Source organism: Vidua macroura, chromosome 1 (genome assembly GCF_024509145.1).
Source record: "Vidua macroura isolate BioBank_ID:100142 chromosome 1, ASM2450914v1, whole genome shotgun sequence".
Classification (NCBI taxonomy): domain Eukaryota; kingdom Metazoa; phylum Chordata; class Aves; order Passeriformes; family Viduidae; genus Vidua; species Vidua macroura.
The window spans coordinates 137,895,389-137,910,799 of record NC_071571.1 but is presented as its reverse complement, the minus strand read 5'-3'; the positions used below and the strand labels follow the sequence as shown (position 1 = coordinate 137,910,799).

At 35.1% G+C, this 15,411-nt stretch overlaps 1 protein-coding gene across 3 annotated transcripts in view; it reads left to right on the top strand.

Moving 5' to 3' along the window:
- Window positions 1-15,411, top strand: part of CSMD3 (CUB and Sushi multiple domains 3) — a 585,002-nt gene that overhangs the window by 506,700 nt on the left and 62,891 nt on the right. For 2 of the 3 annotated variants that reach the window (XM_053983153.1, XM_053983136.1), the window contains 6 exons: window positions 522-710; window positions 1,104-1,250; window positions 3,743-3,931; window positions 9,183-9,368; window positions 10,723-10,917; window positions 12,610-12,783. In XM_053983153.1, coding sequence (XP_053839128.1) covers window positions 522-710; window positions 1,104-1,250; window positions 3,743-3,931; window positions 9,183-9,368; window positions 10,723-10,917; window positions 12,610-12,783 — 1,080 coding nt within the window. The remainder of the gene's footprint in view (window positions 1-521; window positions 711-1,103; window positions 1,251-3,742; window positions 3,932-9,182; window positions 9,369-10,722; window positions 10,918-12,609; window positions 12,784-15,411) is intronic. The other variant, XM_053983147.1, reaches the window with a different exon arrangement.

The window sequence follows — 15,411 nt, the reverse complement described above, 5'->3', positions numbered from 1 at the left end:
TTCTCTGCTTTCCTATGTTCTTTATCTCTCTTCATAATCCAATGACTTTTTCAACATAAAACCTGATTCTTGTAATTAATGAGACAATGTTATTTCCAGTGTTCTTGAGAAAACTAAGATCCTATTATTTTTCTTGTGTAACTCAGGACTAACTCATTTTCATGAAGGAGTTAATTGTCAGTATAAAAAGATTTCAAAGCTCTTGTTTAGCAGTGTTAGGTTCTGAATATATTGAAGGCATTTGTTCATATATCATGAGGCAAACATATTTTTTGAAAAAACTTCCAATAACATGATAATGCTAACTATTTCTATTTAATGAGATAGTTATTCTTGTAGACCTAGTGAATCCAGATAAATGCAAAATTAAATCCCTTCATCATATTTTAAATCACCATGTTGCTCAATTTAAAGAAATAGAATGAGTAATGCAGTTCTTTAAAACACAGGAAAATCTCGTCAATCACATTAAATAGAAATAATGGGCTTTAGATTTTTTTGCCTATTTTTCTGTTTCACAGTGCTCTGTCCAGCCAACGAAATGCGTCTGGATTCAACAGGCGTAATACTGAGCCCTGGATATCCTGACAGCTACCCAAACCTCCAGATGTGTGCATGGACCATTACTGTGGAAAAGGGTTATAATATCAGCATGTTCTTTGAATTCTTCCAGACAGAAAAGGAATTTGATATACTTGAGGTTTTTGATGGTAACTGTAGGATACATAACTTTGGATGATACCTTTTCTATATCATTGTTTTTTTATGTTGCTTCTGTCTAATTACTATTGTTTATACATATCATAATTTTTCAGTATAAAAAAATCTTAGGCAATTATTTTGATTTGTTATGATAAAAAGAATTGTTGGATTACTTTATTTTAAAATTGCACTGCATACTGTACTTAGAAATAATTTTTGTTTTGAGCAAATATATAAATTCCAGTTATAACATATTTAAATTTTTTAATTAAAATTAATTTGCCATTTGCTTGAAGAATGTTTTGCATATATGTTAATTTTGTGCATATGTTTTATTGTATGTTATTTTATACTTTGTAACGCCTTTATTCCTTCTGGTTTTTTTCTTTCTTTGTACCAAGGACCAAATAGTCATAGCCCATTGCTCATATCTCTCAGCGGGGACTATTCATCTTCTCTAAACATCACCAGCAATGGCCATGAAGTATTTCTCCGGTGGTCAGCAGATCATGGCACCAATAAAAAAGGTTTCAGGATAAGATATATAGGTATGCAAATATGACTTTTTATAATGTGCATAAAATTTCAATGTGCAACAATTTGGTTATGTGAAAAGGGTAATATAAGTTATGTTTGGCATCCTTAATTAACCAAACTGAAAGGAAATCCAATCTGTTCTATATATATGAATCTAATGGCCCTCATCTTGGGAGGAAAAAAAATCCCCACACATGTGCTCTGTAGAGAATTAATAAAAGACAGGGCTTTGAAATGGCATAAGCCTGTACTCAAGATAAAAGAAGCAGCTTTCCCCTTCTAGCTCCCATTTATTTGCACTTGGGCACCTCTTCATATTGGGGTGTTTTTCTAACAAGATCTTTGTGTAATTCATCATTAAGAATTTTGGTGGGACAGGGGAAAGCATTGCAACAAGGCAGGAGTGAACAGCTAGAAAGTGGAAAAATATGAGACCCTGAAGGGTTGAGCTCTTTAATTTAAGGTTCAACAGAAGCAGCAATCAACATCAAAAGAGATAAATTAGTATGTAAAAAAGCCAGTATTTTATGTGTTATTAATTAAAATTAACATATTTATGAATAGTGTATGGAAATGGTACCTGACCAAGTCAGATTTTAGAAAAATTGCTTTTACAGAATTATTATATAATATTTATTTTACTGGAAAATATTTTAATTAGTCGAGCTAAAGTAGATTTGTTGCAATTTACAGCAACTGCACAAATCTATATTTGATTTTTTTATGATGACCAAAGATATGAAATACACACAAAGAAGAATACTGGGAATGGTATCTGTAGATATTAGAGAAGTTATTGGCATAAAAGCTGTTGTATTTCACAAGGTGGATAAAGAAATAATAAGTATAAAATTCTTTCTGCTGAGATTTTTTTTGGTTGTCCTCAGTTTTTGGCTACTTCACAATTGGAGAAAAATAATTACAATCATATATACCACAAAATCATATCAGTTCCATCTTTCCCTTTAGGAGAGGACAGTTTTCTCAGACTTACAATGTTTGTTGTTTATTAGCTAAAATTCGCTGTTTACTAGGCTTAAAATAATATATGCTATCAATTTTCATTTGCTGTAGTCTGTTTTGGATCTGTTAAAAGAGAAAGAAGAGAAAATTCTTCAAAGTCTTTCCTTACAGGCAGTGAGAGAACTGTTGAGAGGTAGACAGGAAATATTTTCTAATGGTCTGTTTCACATAGCAAATACTCGTATGTCTCTGTATCTCTGGTTCTTTCAAAAAGTGTAAGTCAGGAGACATTTAGTGTAAGGAAGAAAATACTTTCATATTATATGGACTGAAACATATAGCAGTAGTTCTGATTCTGCTCTTTGCTTTAGTATGTTTAATAAATATTTTTTGGTAAACAATCAGCCATATGACTCCATTCTCATCAGAGGAAGCTTTTATGTGAGAAAAACATTGACCTGAAGTAAGACATGAGATGTGGAAAGAGCGAGTGAAGCAGCAATTCTCTATTTTCCTGAGAAAATAAATATCAAGATATCAACATTTCTTCAAAGCATAAAGAAAGCACGTGGAAACAAACTTCCAGCTAAGTTTTCTTTCCTGCAAAAAGGGAAAACAGCCTTTATGGTTAGCAGCTATTAATCAAATTAATCAGAGACCAAGTTAAACTTTTACACAATCAAAATTCATCTTTAAGTGGTTACCAGCTTGTAAGAGCCTTCTGGTCCACTCCTATGACAAGATAGCCAAACCTAAATTACTTGGTACTCAATAACCAAGGGAGATAATGGAAACATCATAGGTAACCAGTATTTAGTATCAGAGCTGTTAAGTACATAAATAATTTCAGATTACAATAACTGTAACTCTTTGAAATATTTTTTGCTCTCATAGTGAGTTATGATTTTTTTTCATCATTTTGAGATAAGACTTCTGTAAGACTTAATGTGTTCTAAATAAATCAACAACTAAAAGCAGATTCAGTATTTTTGCCATGGATTTGTGGTGATAGTCATAAATATCATTAAAATCTATTTTTAATGTTTTACTTCAGTTCAGTGTATCACAGAACTTAAATGAAAGAACTTTTTTAGGATCAGAAAAAAGGACTATTTAAAAAGAGTTATGTTCAGGATGCACTAGTTTTTTCCCTCTTTCAAAAATTTATATACTACTGAAATGTACACAATTGCAATAAATTTCATCATAAACTAAAGTTCAGTAGTTATTTGATTTAAAAAGAAGATGGTAAAAAAACCCCAAACCTCAAAGCTATAGCCAATTATAAAAGTGAGCTATCACTATTTTTTTGCAGTCTAGTGAAACCTGAATCTTGTAAATAGATTATAAAGCTCTATTTTTATCACCTGTATATTTTGTGAAATTGGTCAATACATGCATTATCATACATAAATTACAACTTTTAGCAATATTTTCTCAGTGTCCAATCAGATGTCCACTGAGTTCAATAAGAATTTCTCAAGAATTGCTATGTGAATTCTGAACACATATTTTATTCCTTTAATATTTATGTTTAAAGCTCTGTACTGCAGCACCCCAGAGTCGCCCCCGCATGGTTTCATTGTCAGTCAGACAGGCGGACAGCTCAACAGCATGGTCCGCTGGGCTTGCGACCGCGGCTTTCGGCTCATTGGGAAAAGCACTGCCGTGTGCAGGAAGTCTCCATATGGGTATTACTCATGGGATGTTCCAGTTCCAGCTTGTCAAGGTAAATTCTTTCGTTTAAAAAAAAAATACACTCAAAGAGACTTTCTTTTTCTTTTTCTAATGTAAACCATCAGTTTTTTGACTTAAAATGAATAGGAGGGAAATGTGTCTCTGCTGCCGTGCCTACCCTGAAGCTCCCTGGCTTCGCCTGCCCAGCCAAGGCACGGTCAGCAGCGGGGGACACTCCCCTGTTTCTGGAGGAGATTTGGGGAGTAGCTAAGACAAAGTGCTTCGCTGTTTGCCTTGTTACGAGGAGAGGCAGCGTCCGAGGAGGTAATGAGGGAGTCGACTCAAGGCCAGGGAAAAAGTCTCAGGTTTAATGCAAGCTCCGGGGAGCTCTGAATGCCATTGTCCTGGTAGCCAAAAGTGGCCTCGATGCTCTCACAATCATCTTAAGTACCAGGGCAGTGACAAGGGGGAAGGGACGCCCACCACCCAATGGGGGAATTTGAGGGAGTGGAAGGCAAAAGGATAGACAGACATGTTGCATCCCGGGGTTGAGTTTAGATTAGGGGTTCTGATCTATGTTAGCTAGCCGAGTCCTATGTACCCCTGTGCACCCCCTGTGTTTCCCCCTCCCCACGGTGGCTCACTCCAGGCTGCCTGCCATTGGAGTGTCCCCCCGTCACTCCTGTGATCACTCCCGCATCCAGTCCCAGGAGTTTGGTGTCTGTCACCCCGATCCTGCAACCCCATTCTCCCCGGGGCCCCGTGTCTGCCCCTGCCGTGTTTTGGTTAATCGCCGTCTCCACGTCATCGCCACGGCGCCCATCCCAATTGGGCGGGAGGGCGTCTTCCCTCTCTGTCACACCCCCTATATCATCCCGCTCCTCCCCAGTCCCGGCGGCCACTTCCCCCACATGGAAGCTGTAAGCAGGGGTCACGGTCTTCCCGCCGCAGCTCTCCGTGGCCAAAAAAACCTTCCCGCCTACCACGTGGGTGATTTGGTCATTCCTTCCCTCTTCACCTCAGACCCTCACGGGGGCGAAAAAACTCAGCAAGCCCTGACCAACGTGCCGCTGCAGAGGCACGCAGGAGAGAAGTGGTGAGCCCGAGCTCCGGAGGGAGGCTGTGCCGAAAGGCGCCGGAGCTGCCCGGAGCCAGGAGGAACAACGCACCACCGCACAGACACACAAAACAATGGGGAAAGTTTAAGGCCCTGGCCCTTGTCCACTCACTCGATGCCCAAGGTGGAAGATTTTGGGAGAGTGGGATTAGGAGCTGAGTGACTGACAAGGTACCAGGGAGGGGACAGGGGAGTGACTGAGCATTTTCAGGGAGATTGGCGCTGGGGGAAGGGCGGGAAAGCTCAGGGTGTAGCCATTGGGAGACAATGGGGGGTGAAGGGGGAAACCATTACAGGACTGTTACAAAGAGATAAAAACACAATACAACATGTCGCCGTCATACTTTTGTGGTAAAATTTTTCAACCTCATAAAAACAAATGCACTTTTAGGAAACCGTATTTAAAGAAGAGGTAATAAGACTGACATACAAAAACCACTGCTTTAATATTCAGTGAAGAATGTTTAAGAACTTTATTTTGGTCCAATAATAATTTCTGAAATTTCACATAAGTCTTCAAAATTCTTGTGTTCTTTGAGAACTAATATGATTAAGGTTTTCCAAGGCCTGTGTATATTTTTAATGTATATCTTTGGAACTGGAACTATGTTCCAAAGTTTGTGAAAAAGGAATATATTTTAATGTTTCAGTTTGATTAACAATGTTGTCCAAGCTGACATATAGTTACCAAACATTTCTATGATAAATCTATTTTTAGGGAATTTTGGATATTTCCTATTTGTCATTTTTTTTCCTGTCAAAGTATCTGATGTTTTAGAACTTTTCCTGATTATTTTTACATTTTCCCCTAATTAAAAAGTAATTTTCATACAACCATACAAGTATTTTCTTGGAAGGGACCTTAAAGATGTAATTCCAATCCCTCTGGGATGGGCAGGAACACTGTTCACTCGACCAGGTTGCTTAAAGCCAGTCCGACCTAGCCTTGAACACTTCCAGGGATGGAGCATCCACAACTTCTCTGGGAAACTTTTCTGTGCAAGTTTCCACAAATATGAAATTCAGTTCAAAGCTGCTGTAAACTAAAATGTCATTGGGTGACCTTTGGGAGATCTTTTATTTATTTAAAAGTCTGTTATCAAGCCTTGATGGTTTGCATCTTGTTTCTTAAAAATGTAGGGTTAAGGGACAGTTATATTTTTCTTGTGCCTTAAGACTGACTGTTAACATGGATAATATGACTCAAAATTTATCAAGTCATTAATGGAGATTTTTTAATACTGAAGGAGTAATTAATTTCAATGGTAGATATAGAACATCTCAGGTTGCAGGTAGAATGTATCTATTTTACTGACTGGTAAAAGAGACAGGATGTGAATTATGTGCGTTACGTGAATAAACAATATTGTAGAATTTGTTGGTGCTTTGGATTGCAGTCAACACAACAGTGTTGTTACAATTTTATGTAACAAAATTACATGTTACAATTTTTTTGCAAGTGGATATTAATTTTATGCACTGCTGAATGCTGGCCCTCATGCAACACAATGGACATTGTTCAGGCAACTCTTGCAATTGTCTCAAAGCTCTTATTATCATTAATGTGCTTCTGAAGGAAGAGGTTATGCTAAGCCAGTTATGCAGTGAAGAGTGTTACTTGGTTATACAAGCGTATTGTTATCACCTTGGAACGGATAAATTTGCCCAATCTGCAATCCAAGCTATTGAGGAATTTAAGAAGTAATAAACATGGTCACATGTTTTCATTCTAGTGTCATAGAAATTGTTTCTTTCTTTGGTGATGGTGAAATAGTTTTATCAGATGTTCAGTAAAAGATGGAAGGTGAACATTCTTGTTTAATTAACTTGTCACTTTTTATCTCTCTGGGGTCATGTTCTCATACCCTCTAAAGATTTGAAATCAATTATAGTTTTTTGGGGTCTTCAATTTCTTAATCAAGGTTTTCTTACTTTTTCCTAAATGTGTGTTTGTCTCTACTTGCCAATAGATACTGTGACAGTCATTAGGTATATGTTCTTATGGTTGCCAAGATAGGGTGATAGCAAATTAAAAATAGTTTTCTGTGATCTTTTCGGCTGAATGTGTCTGCACTGTGGTTTTTCTTTTTCTTAAATTTCCATGTCATATGCAAGGGTTTTATTTATGGCAATGCAAGCATATTTTAACATTGATTCTTACACCTCTGTTCTGCAAGTTGTTATAGGATTGGTGCTTTACCTGTGTCTTAGCTGTGATTATTAGCTTTGGTACTGTGCCACACAGTTGTTATATTGCTTATGAAGCAAATCAGTTTTATGTCAGATCAGCTCCCAGTAGGGGCAAAAATAGATTGCACTCTTTTTTTTCCCAAGTATTTATACATAGTCTGAGAGGATTAACCTTCCTGTGTGAGCATGATAGATACTTTCTTAGGGCTCAAGATTTGACTTCAAAGTAAGGTACTTCAGACTTAAATATCTAAGCCCTTTTTTTCACTTTTTTTTTTTTTTTTTTTTTTGGATCTGACCTACATTAGATATATGGTTAAAGAATGTAGAAAAGGGTTCGTTTTTATTTTTAGTCCCTAAACAGACAGAGAATTTATCAAAACCACATCTTCTCTTGGTACATTATTTTTGTTAAAGAAAATAAATAAAATGGTAGCTTATACATTTTTTTGCAGTTTTCACCTTTCTTCTCTAAGAGGTAGAGGAGCCAGCAAGGAGAGGTGCTATGCTGGATCTTTTTCTCAGCAACAAGCAGGGGCTGATGAGGAATATAAAGCTGAAGGGTGCAGTGACTGTGAAATTCTAGGGTACAAAATCCTTAGAGAAGAGAGAAGGGTGGATGCTAGCTAGCCTTGACTTCAGAAGAGCAGAATTTGACCACTTCATGGGTTTTCTTGGTAGAGTACCATGGAATAAAGCCTTAGATTTAAGGCTTTATAGAAAAGGTAACTGGTATAGTCAAAGGATCACTTCTTCCAAGCTCAGAAATGTTGCATCCTCAGAAATGTTGTCAAAGAGAAAGTCAGGTAGAAAGTTCAGGACACCTGCCTGGATGAGCAAGGAGCTCCCAGACAGAACAAAATACAAAAACAAAGCCTAGAGAGGGTGGAAGTGAGGACAGGCATCCTGGGAGGAATACAGACAAGTTGTCCAAGCAAAAGACTTGATAAAATAAATCTGCCCATGTTTGTCAAGGGCTAAAAAACCAGCTCCTAAAGATACATTGGTGATAAAATGAAGACTAGGCAAATTGTGGGCCCTGTCCAGAAGGATACAGGAGACCTGGTTATATGGGACATGGAGAAAGCTGAGGTACTCAGCAGTGGTTTTGACTCAGTCTTTGCTGACAAGTGCTTCAGTCTCTCTTCACAAGTCACAGATCACAAAGATGAGGACTAAAAGAAGCCTACAGGAAACCTGAAGAGGGACTTTTTACAAGGGTATGCAGCAACAGGATAGTGGGAATGGCTTTAAAATTAAAGAGGATCAGTTCACATTACACATCAGGAGGGAATTCCTTACTGTGAAGGTGGTGGGGCACTGGAACAGGTTGCTCAGAGGAGCTGTAGATGCCCCATCCCTGGAAGTGTTCAAGTCCAGGCTGGACTGGGCTTTAAGCAATCTGATGTAGTAATTGATGTTCCTCCCATTGCAGAGGGATTGGAACTAGATCTTTAAGACCCCTTTCACCCCAGGCCATTTTATGATTCTATGATTCAATATTTTCAAAAGGGTATTTTCCTTCTGCTTTCCAGGTGGAAAATATAGAATATTGAAAAGTCATTTTAGTGATTTGCCAGAGGTTACAAAATAAAATTGATGGAAGAAATCCGAACAGAAATCATATGACACAGAAACACAGAAAGAGTGTTTCTCAGACTGGTGCCTTACTGATTCAACCATGTTGGTCATATTTTTTTCCAGATATTTTCTATTCCCTTTTCTTTATTATCATCTGCATTTTGAATTCTTAGCTGCAGAGTTATGAACCATTATTCTTATTTTTTTTATTTTCTCCATCAAAATGCATAAGCTTTATTGGACTCAATTCCCTAAAATTTTAAGAAAATTTATTTCCATGCTTAAAACACACATTAATGAGTTAAAAATTAATTGTTATGAATTTAAGACTAGTGATTTTGCAATTCATAAGCTGTCTGAGGGCAGTGGAAACTTATATTGAAGACATAAAATCTTTGTCTTTCTCTCTACTCAGCAATATCTTGTGGAATTCCTAAAGCTCCCCTAAATGGTGGGATATTAACTACAGATTACTTGGTTGGCACCCGCGTTACTTATTTTTGCAATGATGGATACAGGCTATCGGCCAAAGAGCTTACTACTGCAGTCTGCCAGCCCGATGGTACCTGGAGCAATCACAATAAAACACCTCGCTGTGTAGGTGAGTAACATGTAAAAAGTCTCTGGTGAGTAAAAACCTGTCTGTACATTTTGTTATTTATCTCTGGCACAAATTTTCACATGACTTAAAACTTTCATCTCCAGGTTACTTTAATCTATTAATTATTTGCTGGTATTAAATTATTATGAAACACATATATGTACATATGTACATACGTACATAGTACATATGTAACTAAGACGTGCTGAAACTTAACAGCATAAGCAGAATAAATATGCTAGAGCTTATAGAATACAATCAAACTAATAATTAATTTACAGTTCCATCAAAGTTAATCACTGCAGAGGTTTTCTACAAAAGTCATCTCTTCAGTGATAGCTGCACAATTCATGTACTGTTAGCAAACCCTTTTTGCTATCCAGAATTGCAAAACCGGTGATAATTGTTTGAAACTGCTGCTTATTATTTATATTAATCCCATTATAGTCCTACACCATCTAAACTTGGGGGAACATCACTGCAGGGAAAATGCATTTAACTCCCAAAATGAACTGAGTATCAGCAGTTGCAAATGGGATATGAAAACCCAGGTGATTGTAAGAGCAATATGGGGTTGTCAGTGTCTCATGCACATTCGGATTTGGTTTATCTCACCCAATTAATTTTGGAAATGAAAGCAAGTTAAGACTGGAGTGTTTTTCAAGGATTTCCCCTTTCTCCTTTTTTTTTTCTTCTTGTTCTTGAAAATTTCATTCTGCCATGATTTTTTCTCATTCTAAAGAACAAATGAAAATAGAGAAAAACAAAGTGGGGCAAATTGTTATGCTTCTTATACTATTTTTTATTCTATTAGTGTTGTAGATTGTTTTTTTGTTCCATTTCTGGAGGAAGAACACTTAGAATTAAGAAATGAGACAAAAATATATAGCTGTTGAAAAAACAATCTGTATATGGATATTATTTCTTCTGTCACTAGCATGCAGCCTCTCAAAGAACTCTTTCATATTGAGTTTACTTGTGTAGAAAAATAATTTCTCCATTTAAATGCACTTAAAATTTTAGTAAAGATTCTAGTGCCTGATATAAAATGTCACAGAAGGTCCACCTACAGTGAATTCAGCTATGGTATAGCTCCTATCTACACCAACTGCATCACTCTGCATACACAATCCCTTCTGTTTCTGGATGATTATTAATTAAATGAGACAACTCATACCCTCTAACACAGGCAATTTCAAGTAGCGCCTTAGTTTTCAAAGATTATGTCAGTCACTGACATAGTCTTTATCACTGTATCACTGTTAAAATACATTTTTGATTAATAATGGTATAGATTTTCCCAATTTGCCTGTACTGAGCCACCAATATCTATGTCTTTTTGTTATTTTGAAAGTTGTTACATGTCCGAGCATCAATTCTTTTACCCTGGAACATGGAAGATGGAGAATAGTAAATGGTTCACACTATGAGTATAAAACAAAAGTAGTTTTCAGCTGTGATCCTGGCTATTATGGTTTGGGCCCAGCATCTATTGAATGTCTTGCTAATGGCACCTGGAGCTGGAGAAATGAGCGGCCTTACTGCCAAAGTGAGTACATCTTTTATCTGCATCTGCTGTACAGATTTCAGGAAAAAATACTTTATTGGGTGAACTAGAAATGAACTAATTAAGTATTCAAAACCATAAATTAGAGAAAGTGTTTCTTGGCTGGAATTCCTGAGTATCCTAAAGATTGTTATGTACAAATATAATACGTTCAATTTAGTGACAAGGACATATCTGTAGGCACACTTCTGGAGTTTAAAGGTCCCTAAATTTATAAAGGTACAAAGAAAATATTTTCCTATATGTTTATTTTAGATCAGGAATGCCATAAAGTCTTGAAAAATGCAAAACCTTTGTATCCCGTCTGCACACTTGATAAATAAAATAATCTCTTCTTTCAGGTAGTTACCATGTAGTGTGCATTTGCACGTATCTCCATCATTCCTTCATTAGCTGGTATGCTGGTAACCTGCAATAGTTAATAAAAAAAAAAAAAATAGTATTCAGGTATTTAAATCAGCTAAATATGTGGCTATAATTGTGTTTCCCTCCCATACTGCTGTGAAAAGCATATTTCTTTATAAATTTACATTTAGACATCTCTTTTTCAAAACTGTGGGGTTTTGGTTACACTTTGAAGCTGCAAAACTCTTTCTCTTTATGGAACAAGGTGTGACGTACCCTCTGACACAGTGGGATACAACTGTGCTTTTGGTTTCCTGTATCAAAAATGTGTGTATCTGCATGTTTTTGTATAAATACAAAAATATCTAAAAAAGCCCGTAGATAAACTAGATAACTGTAGCTTAATATACATTTCTAATTTATTGACAATACATATAAAAAAAAGAGGTATAAAAATGCATTTTCAAACACAGATTAATTATACTGGAAATTAACCTTAATTTTGAGTTCTTTACAACTGGAAACCTAATATATAATTTCGAGAATTTTTAAAAGTTAATTGCAATATTTCATCTCTCTAGTGTTAAAAATATGGTGTATTTGTCTGTATCTATATCTCTGTGTATATTCTACATACTAAATTTGTATTTGTATCTCTTTTTACTTTAAAAGACAAACTTCTTTTAGCTATGTTTTGAGAAGATTTATTTGAAATATTATGGCTTATTTTTATCTAGGCATTAAGTGTGCTGCCTAATTTCAGCCTCTTATTTACTAATAATATATTGGTTTTGTAAATTATTAAAAGAAAATTGACAGAGAAAAATATTATTTTGTTTGAAAAGATGCTTTCAATTGTAAATAAATAGCAATAAATTCCATCAATATCATTCACTCTTTATAAAAATGTAATGTGTGAATGCTAAGGAAGGCATTTCACTATGATCTAGAAGACCAAAATGGCCCCTTACCAAAGAAGCATAAATAAATCTAATAGCAATTGTGATGTTCCAGTATGCAGAATGTACTTGATAAAACCAAGGTAATTAAACAGCATTCAATAATTTTCTGAGTGGCTTTTTTAACTTTGCAGAAATTATTTCAATTGTTCTTCCCACTCTCTTAAGTATAATTTCTGGGGAAGGAATAGTTTTTGTTTGCAGGTTTTTAATCTATGATTTCTACAGATTTCTCCAAAATACTTCAAGGTATGAAATTTATTTATCTGATTGACTCGTTGATAAGTGTTGTTGGTTGATAGGAAGTATTGTGTGGGTGTTTGTGATTCTCAGCTGTACACTTATGTTTTGTTTTTGTTTTGCCATGAAGTTATTTCCTGTGGAGAACTTCCTACACCTCCAAATGGGAATAAGATTGGAACTCAGATCACATATGGATCTACAGCTATATTTACTTGTGACTCAGGATACATGCTAGTTGGCTCTGCAGTGAGGGAATGTCTGTCATCTGGACTCTGGAGAGGAATTGAGACCAGATGTTTAGGTATGGTTATTACTGTCATGACTTGTCCATTTTCTTTCTCTCTAGGAGACAAAAGTAAGCAAAGTGATCTGCTAGTCCTTTTCTATTAGCAGATACATTGGAGAGAGCTCTGCATGTGTGCAGCTGGGCTACATTGTTTTTCTCATCAAATTAGAACTATGTTTATATTTTTAAAAATTTTATTATCTTCGCAACTTGCAAAATCTGTGTTACTGTATTTTTGTATATGTCTTTAAAGTACAACCATACATAAGCAGCAAGACAGATTCATTCCATGTGTGCCAGCTCTAATACATATCCTCAGTAAAATATCTGCATAGTAGATCTGAACTAAGTGGTTGTGTCATAGAATTAAACTGTATTCTTGAAAAGATACAGAAGGAGATTAAAAAAAAAAAAAATTGTGGAAACTTTGACAGGACCAGTGAAGCCTTACTTATGAGAGAAAGCCACTATCCAGATGCTTCTTACAGAATTTGAGACCCTTTACTTGTATAATGTTAGGCATCTTCTCTTATTTAATATGCTCTGACATTGTTGCCTGAATTATTTATGAATAAAATGAACACATGAAACAATTTCAGGGCTTCTTTCTGATTCATTATCATGTATACCTTGAGCTGGGCTATTATATTTTACTGTAGAGACATAGGTTTTAACTCTATATTTAACCAAAATTTTAATTTCAGTTGAAATCAAAAGTATATTAGTATTCTGATTTAGAATGAAATATATATCATATTGTATCTCGTTTGTAGAGGCATGAATATATAACAGAATATCCATAAACTGATACTCTCAGAAAACTGAACTAGCATATACATTAAATATAGGGGTTTGTTGCAATACATCTTTGTACAGATTGCCATTCACCTTTTTGAAGTACTTTTAATCCCAAGTAATTTTTCTTGTGTAAAACAGCATTATTTGCTAATATTCACTTAAGTGAATGACTCATGAATGAGCAAAAGTGTTACTTACCAGGCTACAAGTCTGCAGCTGGAATGTTCCCTGACATAGAGCAGAGAGGGATAGAGGCTTTGTTTTTGTTTCATTTTAACAATGGAAACCCTTGATATTCATAATCTTCTAAATTGTCAGCAATTACAAGATGTTCTAAATCTAAATTTTTGAAGCATCATACTGTGCATGAAATCAAAATTTTCTGGTTTTTTCTTGTTTGCCTGTTTGTTTGTTTTTATTTTTACTGATTTTTCTGCATAAGTTGCAGCTGTTGAAGTTTGGAGAAATGTAAAACTTTTCTTCAGAGAAATAATAATATAAAAACAGATAAATGGGATGTTATTTGTGAATAGCACCTTGGAAAAATACTTATATTTAAGAATTTTGCCAAAATAACTTCATGCCAAGTGAAGATCAGCACAGAATTAATTGAATTTCTCCTACATTTCCCTGTAGAAATAAAATTGTAATATAATTTTATAATATTAACAGATTACATAATCTTAACTAGTATATGAATGGTGAAAAGCATTTCCTAAGATTTCTCTAATACAGATTTTTCTTTCCCTTTTTTCAGAACATTACTGGGTATTTTTTGCCTTTTAAAATGTTTTTATGTATTATTTTGGTTAACATTTTAGACAGCTTAGTCAAAGACACTTGACAAAGTAAAACTAACAGAGAAAAGTATAGTGTGCTTTGAAAAGTCTTTCTGTTAGATACAGTTCTTCTTATATATAGTGGAGCAGCCTTTTTCTTAGATTATTACAAAGAATTCTGCTTTCTTCCTAGGCCCGTACTCATTTTTAATGTAATGTACAAAATTTCATACTTCTCTTTGGGAATTATCTAACTGAGCTTCTCTCACTTGTGCTAGTTACATGACTGATAGTAATTTTAAATGTTGTTTAGACATCTCATCAATGAAAATTACGTGAAAAGACAGCAAAAAATATGATTTTCAACCAATACTTAAACTCAGAGGAAAAATATTTTATGCACATTTCTCTCTTTTGTTTACTGTTGAGCTAACTCCAGGTTTTCATATTTCTTGAAATACTTCGTATTTCTATCCTCTTCATCTCAACTGTACAAAACCTAACACTTATTTCTTAATTCCTTCTTCTTTTTCAATTCCTCATGACATCTAAACATCCTGATAAAACAGATCTATTGATATTCTCTCCCTTGTTTGCCAAAAGTCATTGCTGTTATTTCACACAGGATAGACTCAGCAACTTCTGGAACAATTGTTTTGTTCTCTTCTACATATTAGTATTAAATCTCAAATAAAGATAAATGTTGAAATATGATTAAAATTTTAAAGGTCTGTAGGATTTCATATTTTGTTGTTAATTGTGACAAGATTAAATGATGTTAATTCAGTTCATTTGGAGAGCACCTTTATAAAGTGCCCCTATGAATTAAAATGCAAAAATGAAGAATGAAGTTTATTTGATTAATAAGGCATAAGGAAGTGTGCTTCCCATATATAGCTAATACTAAAGGAGCTTTCAGTAAAGGCAGATGGATAGAAGAAAAGAGCTGTTTAGGTTAGTGTGTACATTAAATGTCAACATTTGCACTTCCCAAACAATAATATCAGGAATGCCATTCATGTCTTCTCCTAAAAGAAAGGGTACACTTCACATACTGTGTCTTTGT